Source organism: Culex quinquefasciatus, chromosome 3 (genome assembly GCF_015732765.1).
Source record: "Culex quinquefasciatus strain JHB chromosome 3, VPISU_Cqui_1.0_pri_paternal, whole genome shotgun sequence".
NCBI classification, from domain to species: domain Eukaryota; kingdom Metazoa; phylum Arthropoda; class Insecta; order Diptera; family Culicidae; genus Culex; species Culex quinquefasciatus.
In genome coordinates, this window is record NC_051863.1 from 106,337,185 (window position 1) to 106,344,414 (window position 7,230).

A 7,230-nucleotide genomic window follows, 5' to 3' on the forward strand; every position below is an offset into this window, starting at 1 on the left:
GTTTTAAAATAGCCTGATTAAAGTAGTTGCTGAAACTGTTAAAATTTATAATTTATCAAAACTATCGAGAAATTAAAAAGAGAGATGTGAGCCGGTAACATGGAGTGAAACTTTTGCAGCTGTCATGGTAAACTTCATAGAAGCTTGACAGAAAGTTTAACTCCATGTTGTTCTTTTTAATTTCTCGATAGTTTATGGTACATAACTGAAGCATAATAATTGAGCTTTGAAATGGAACTTTATAATAATAAATCAATAACAAAACTTTTTTTTAAATAAACATGCGTGGTTTTATCACTTCAAACAAATTTACGTTTGAAGATAGAGTTTTGTGCTCTTGAGCAAAGTTGCTCAGATTGGTGTTCCCTACAACTTTTCTGAAGACACCAAAGCGCTATCTATTCATCCCGCCAAAATAAAAATTCAGAACCACCCTAAAATTTGGACCATCCTGATGTCCACCATACCATCAGATGCCCCAATTGACCCTGATCATTTGTCCCGAAGACACCAAAGCTCTAAATCTTAACGTGTGGCCGCTATCAATTTTGTCACGCTAGATTTCGGTTTCGGACCACTGTGCGTTGCTGAACAGAACCGTAATATCCTTTCAGCACTACTGATCATAGGCTTCGACGATCTAGTGGTGTTTCCCTTATCAACAGCATGTATGAATGCGCCGAAAAGATAAAACACCATGATTGATAAAACTAGATCAGTTGCGAATAGGTAGCAGTCATTGGCCACTAAAGGCGCCCGCCATGTCAGTTTGTAGATTTCGATTTTAAGGGACGGGAATGTTAGTTAGCGCAGGTTGCTACTAGGGCAGCTGATTTACTCTGTGCTTACACCCCACAAGCGCCAGGAACCTGAAAATTTGTTAGTAGGATAGGGTCAGGATTCATCATAGAAGATGATGATGCGACCCAAAATGGCAAAATCACAGTATTTGTTGAACGGTATTATGTATTATTCTCAAGGCAAGCAATCGGATGCTGCGGATGAGACATTTCCCGTTTATCGGTTGTTAACTTTTAGTTGAAATGGTTTAATCTTAGACAGCAGGCTGTGGAAAGAAAGAACCAAAATCATTTGTAATTAAATGATGAAGGATTTAACAGTGTAACTTTTAAATTGGGATGTTTTTATGAGTTTTACATGATTGATGTTTAGTGGGGTACTGATTAAAGCGGTATACGCACTTCGGAAGGAACCGGTCAAGAAAAAAATCAAATGGGCAGCAGCGGCAGCGCAAGCAAGTCAGAGAGGGTGAAAAAAGCCCCAAGAAATCGCTCCCTCTCCTTTGTTCTGCTGTTCGTAAAGCTGTTTCTTGACCCCTTTCCTTCCGATCTGCATACTAGCCTTAACGAAGCGAACGACGAGTTACGATGTTTATCGAGCTGAAATGGTATGATAAGGTTTTGTTGTTATTGCACACCGACGACGAACGCGAAAAAACCCTTGCGAGAAAGAAAATACCATAAAACAAATAAAAACTAATCACATAAAACCAATCACTCCAGTCGCACAAACAGCGACACAAAAGAGACGAAAATTATCGCGAAAAAACAAGACTGCGCGTCCCGAGAAGCACTGCACCAAGCATTGAGTCTTGTTTACATACTGTATAGCAAGATGATCATAAAACCACCATAAATAATAGTGATAAACTACTAACTGGGGCAATTGGGGACACATAGAACGAATAAGACCTTACAAATTTTTGGATACACCGTTCAAATACAAATAAAATCCATTTCAGGTTTTGCCTTCCTCACTGAGGTAAGGCTATAATCCTGCTCCAAAAATGAACTTCGTATAAAAACGTCGTAGACCCACCTTCATGTATACATATCGACTCAGAATCGAAAACTGAACAAATGTCTGTGTGTATGTGTGTGTGTATGTGTGTGTATGTGTGTGTGTATGTGTGTGTGTATGTATGTATGTGACCAACAAACTAGCTCATGTTTCTCGGCACTGGCTGAACCGATTTGACCCGAACTTGTTGCATTCGACTTGGTTTAGGGTCCCATAGATCGAGTTTTATACAGATTGAAGTTTCGATAAGTAGTTCAAAAGTTATGTATAAAAATGTGTTTTCACATATATTTTGATCTCACTTAACTGTATGTAAACTATGTCCGGGTCCATCATCCGACCCATCGTTGGTTAGGTTATCAAAAGACCTTTCCAACGAATCCAAAACATTGAAGATCTGGCAACCCTGTCTCGAGATATGGCCACTTAAGTGATATTGATATACTTTTTTGAAGCCGGATCTCACTTAAATGTATGTAAACTATGTCCGGATCCACTATCCGACCTATTGTTGGTTAGGTTATCAAAAGACCTTTCCAACGAATCCAAAACATTGAAGATCTGGCAACCCTGTCTCGAGATATGGCCACTTAAGTGATATTGATATACTTTTTTGAAGCCGGATCTCACTTAAATGTATGTAAACTATGTCCGGATCCACCATCCGACCCATTGTTGGTTAGGTTATCAAAATACCTTTCCAACGAGTCTAAAACATTGAAGATCTGGCAACCCTGTCTCGAGATATGGCCTCTTAAATGATATTTATGTACTTTTCTGAAGCCGGATCTCACTTAAATGTATGTAAACTATGTCCGGATCCACCATCCGACCTATTGTTAGTTTGGTCATGAAAAGACCTTTCCAACGAGTCCAAAACATTGAAGATCTGGCAACCCTGTCTCGAGATATGGCCCCTTAAGTGATATTGATGTACTTTTTTGGAGCCGGATCTCACTTAAATGTATGTAAACTATGTACAGATCCACTAACCGACCTATTGTTGGTTAGGTTATCAAAAGACCTTTCCAACGAGTCCAAAACATTGAAGATCTGGCAACCCTGTCTCGAGATATGGCCTCTTAAGTGATATTGATGTACTTTTGGAAGCCGGATCTCACTTAAATGTATGTAAACTATGTCCGGATCCACTATCCGACCTATTGTTGGTTAGGTTATCAAAAGACCTTTCCAACGAGTGCAAAAAATTGAATATCTGGCAACCCTGTCTCGAGATATGGCCACTTAAGTGATATTGTTGTATTTTTTTTAAGCCGGATCTCACTTAAATGTATGTATACTATGCCCGGGTCCATCATCCGACCCATCGTTGGTTAGTTTATCAAAAAACCTTTCCAACGAGCCCAAAACATTGAAGATCTGCTAACCCTGTCTCGAGATATGGCCACTTAAGTGATATCGATGTACTTTTTGGAAGCCGGATCTAAAAAATAGATGAAACTTGTGTACAGCCATTGTTGTGAGGAAGGCTCCAACCACATAGGTGGATTAAGTTAGTTTTTTGGTCAGAATTTGCCTTGCCGATTTTTATTTATTTTGATGCCTTTCGATTTACGATTCGATCGAATGCTAGAATAGACCCTGTATTTAACTGAGTAAAAACATGAAAGATCACTCGGATTTCCAAAAATAAAGACCAACCCTCAAAAAAACAAAACCAAATGTTGCATTTGCTAACGAATGATATATTTATCAAAAATACGAGTGACTGAAGTTACAGTTTGTTTTTTTTACATATTTATTCTGCTTGCTTAACTTTTCTGTCTCTTCGATTGCCTTTCACCTCCAGTCTTGTCCTTCAATTTCAAAACGCAGTCTCCTTTATTTGTAAAAGGAAGTTTTCCTTGGCGGAACCAAAAGTTACATTTTGTGTGAGTGTGTGTGTGTTTTAAATTATTTTCCTCGATAGTATACATTTTGAGCCACCACACCCAGATCGGGAAACTGCTCGTTTTCGATTCCTCCGCACTTCCCTTCAATCGAACACTTTACCGACCCGGCCGTGTGGCATCCCCAAAATGCGATTTGTGGTCAGTATCCCGCTCGCAAAACAGCCTCAGTCGAGCTTGGCCCGCTTCTCCGCCGGTTCTTCATCGTCTCCGTTGCCTTCCGGAGATTCTGCCTCGTGGTTTTCCTCAGGTTTCTCGTCGCCGTCTGAGACAACTGGTTTGTCCTCTTCTTTAGGTGCTTCCGCTTCTTCCGTTGGCGCGCTTTCCTCCGATTTGGTCTCCTGCTGCTCGAGCGATCGCTGGTACAGCGCGGACGTGTCCACCTTGAGGATCTCCCGCAGAGCCATCGTCGCGTACGCCGAGCTCGGGAGCCGGAAGTCCAACAGGAGCGCCTTGTGGGGGGCGTTTTCCGGCTGCGTAGGTTCCGGCACGTTGTTTAGCTTTTCCAGGTCTGACAGAATGAGCGCGCCGTTGGGGTTTTCGTACGGGACTAGCTTCCAGTCGAGATTTTCCGGTTTGATGAAGACCTTCCGGTAGGCTCCGGTCAGCGAGTGCATTTTGGTCTTTTGCTTGAGCTTCTCCGAGGACAGACCATCGGCGGCGAGGAGTTCCTCGTACCAGGTGGCGCACTCGTTTGCCGGGTAGGCGATGTCGTGGCCGGGCAGGGGCAGGACGATGTCGAAGATGGTGTACGAGCCGGATTCGATGTCGGCCTCGGTGAGCGGTTTCACGAGGCTTTTGAAGTGCGAGAGTTCGGGGGATTGTTCCGACTGGTCGGGTTCTTCTTTGTCTACCTGCTGGACGGTTTCGTTCTGCTCTAAGGCGGCTTCCACGTCAAGAACGGGTTCCAGATCGACATGTTCCGCAGATTTGTCCACGAAGACGAGATCTCCCGGGACGAGACGATAGCCGAGGTCTCTTATTCGTCTGGAAGCGACTCTGTTCCAGATCACGCTTTGGTACGAGTGGCTGTACAGCAGCCGCATGTTACGAGGCAGATGTTCAAGGGCGCCTCGAAAATCGTTTTCGTGCGATGCAAGCCACTTCAGAATCGTCTTCTCGATGCTCTTGTTGCTGTAAAAGAACTTTTCGAACGCAGCCTGCGCATCGCCAGTCTTTTGCCAAATCTCGCGAACCTGCTGCATGAACCACACGTCGCCCTCCCGCGGTTTCAGGATCAAGTCGCAAGCTTCTTTCCACTCGCTCTTCAAGATTTCGATGCCGACTTTGTACGTCGGAATGGACGCACAGTTACCGAACCGCTGCAGGCCGAAGTAGTTGATGAAACCCTTCTCGCGGAAACTCTCCAGCGAGCTTCGCAGCACGTCTTCACTAGCCATGACCTGGCGGAGCACGATCCGGAACCGGTTGCCACGCAGCTGGCCCAACTTGAGCTGCGCTGGTTTAAAGCAAAAGTTTCCGATCTTGATGTTTCTGAGCTTGGCCGCGGCGGATGCAATCCGAACCGGATCACCGTGCCGTATGCTGACCCACTGCGTCGTCTTGGCCCGTCGATCCTTCGTTCCGGCGTACGCAAACGCCGACGGCGAGCATCGCAGGTTCTCCGTTAACATCGTCGTCGCCTGAATCGTGTCGATATTCTCTTTGTACAGCAGGAAGTGCGTAAACTCCTCCGGCCACAGCCACTTTTCGCGCCGATCGCGAACTTTCTTCTTGTCAAACTGCGTGAAAGTGACAAACTTTCGGTCGTCCTTCGTCACGGTCGATCCAATAATGGCACTGCCAAACAATCCCTTGGCACCGTTGTGAATCTTTCCACGGTCCTCCTTGGACATTTCGGTGACGTCAATTTCAACAACATCGCTGCATTTGTCCTTCGATTCCGCAACCTTCCGAATCTGATCCAATGTCTCCTGCGTGATCAACGCCACTAGCTCCTGCTCGCTATTGCTCGTGTCCTCCTTGGGTTGTTCCGGCAATTTCAACTCCGTCAACACAGCCTCGTTTCCTTCGCAATCAATCTCGTTCACATGAAAGTCGGAAAACCTATAAAATAAAATCAATTTATTCACCTTCACATTCAACCAACCTTCCCAAAAACACTCACCTCGACTTCAAAATCCCCCGGAATCCTTCCCCCGGCGTAACGTACTCCGTCACAAACACCTGTTCCTCCTTCAGCTCGGACAGCACCGCCCCGTCGCGTCGATTCCGGTCCTTGCCACCCGCTTGCTTGTTCCGGTTGAACGGTGGCCGGTTCTGATGACCACCTCTACCTCGTCCTCCTCCGCCGCCGCCACCGCCACGATTTTTAAACGGATTGTTCCGATGACCACCGCCGCGGCCGCCTCCGCCACCACGGCCACCGCGATGCTGAAAGTTGTTACGGCCCATGATCGGAGGGCGCTTATCTGGTTGGGTATCAAGGAACTGGGACGCGGGATTTCGGAAGGAGTTGGAATCTACCAGCGGGCAGGGTAGAAACTTGCACGTGTTTGCCGGGCCGACGGAGAGAGAGAATGCGCGAACGAGAATGACAGTTGAAGAATCGCGAGGAAAAGAAGTGCACGTATATTTTGGAAGAGTCAAAATGGGGGTACACACGCTGCATGAAAAGTAGTAAATTTCATCAAAACTTCAGCCTGAGCGAACACGGAAAAAAACAAGCTTGTTTATTAAACATTGCGCGTATTCACCAAAAAGACACGCGACAAACTCTTCTTCATCGAATTGCTTGGCATTTTTTGCCAGGTGTGTATTAAAATTGCAGAAAACGCCGTTTATGCGGTTGCCGAAGATCGGAGGCCGGGATGTGAATTTGCACCGGTTGTGTTCGGTGGTGGTGGCCCGGGTTGGGTGGTTGAAGGTCAATTCCGACGAGGACTGGGATGACATCTACATAATATTATAGTTTTTGGACAAGTAAGAAAAAGTTTATTTTCACGTTGAGGAGAAGAATCCTACGAAGAGGAGTTCGCCGAGAAGTGGCATATTCGGATGTTGCACCCGGTGCCGGCGGTTTACAACACCGGTAAGTATTAGGAATGTGTTCACTTACTTTCAATTTCTTTTAGCAACTACCCGCCCACACATGCTCACCTCGAGAAGGCGCAGCTTCGGCCGAATGAACCTGGACCTTGGGAAAATCTGTGTCATTCACGAAGGGAATGAAGTGCTGGAAATCGAATTCCGGTCCGAGAGCCTTAGCAGCTTCAAGGTTCGGATGCGCTTCCAGGATCGGGAACTCCTTGTTCAGGCGCTTCATTTCACTTCCCAGCCGGAAAACGTTGACTTTCCTTTCCCGAATCAACAGCCAATGGCCAACTCCTCCAAGCCTGTCCTGATGAAGGCCGGTAACGAGACTACCCTGTTCTCTACATCGCTGTTGCGCTCCAAAATGAAGGCCACGATGTTGCTGCCCAAACAAACGTCCATCCGTAACCTGCTCAGCCTGGGGTCTTCAGACGTCACCGGTGGC

The 7,230-nt window shown here is 45.9% G+C and overlaps 1 protein-coding gene across 1 annotated transcript; it reads right to left on the reverse strand.

The window, feature by feature from the left end:
* Positions 1-3,506: 3,506 nt before the first annotated feature.
* On the reverse strand, positions 3,507-6,309 carry LOC6030789 (pseudouridylate synthase 7 homolog). Its single transcript, XM_001841647.2, has 2 exons — positions 5,860-6,309; positions 3,507-5,798 (listed from the first exon to the last, which is right to left on the reverse strand). The coding sequence occupies exons 1-2, from the start codon at positions 6,144-6,146 to the stop codon at positions 3,899-3,901; spliced, it is 2,187 nt and encodes a 728-aa protein (XP_001841699.2). The 5' UTR covers positions 6,147-6,309; the 3' UTR covers positions 3,507-3,898.
* Between the last annotated feature and the right edge of the window lie 921 nt (positions 6,310-7,230).

Excerpts from the sequence above, each read along its gene's own strand:
- LOC6030789 (XM_001841647.2), bottom strand. The coding sequence starts at position 6,146 with ATGGGCCGTAACAACTTTCAGCATCGCGGTGGCCGTGGTGGCGGAGGC. Across the intron at positions 5,799-5,859 it reads CGGGGGATTTTGAAGTCGAG|GTTTTCCGACTTTCATGTGA; the intron begins GTGAGTGTTTTT and ends TTTATTTTATAG.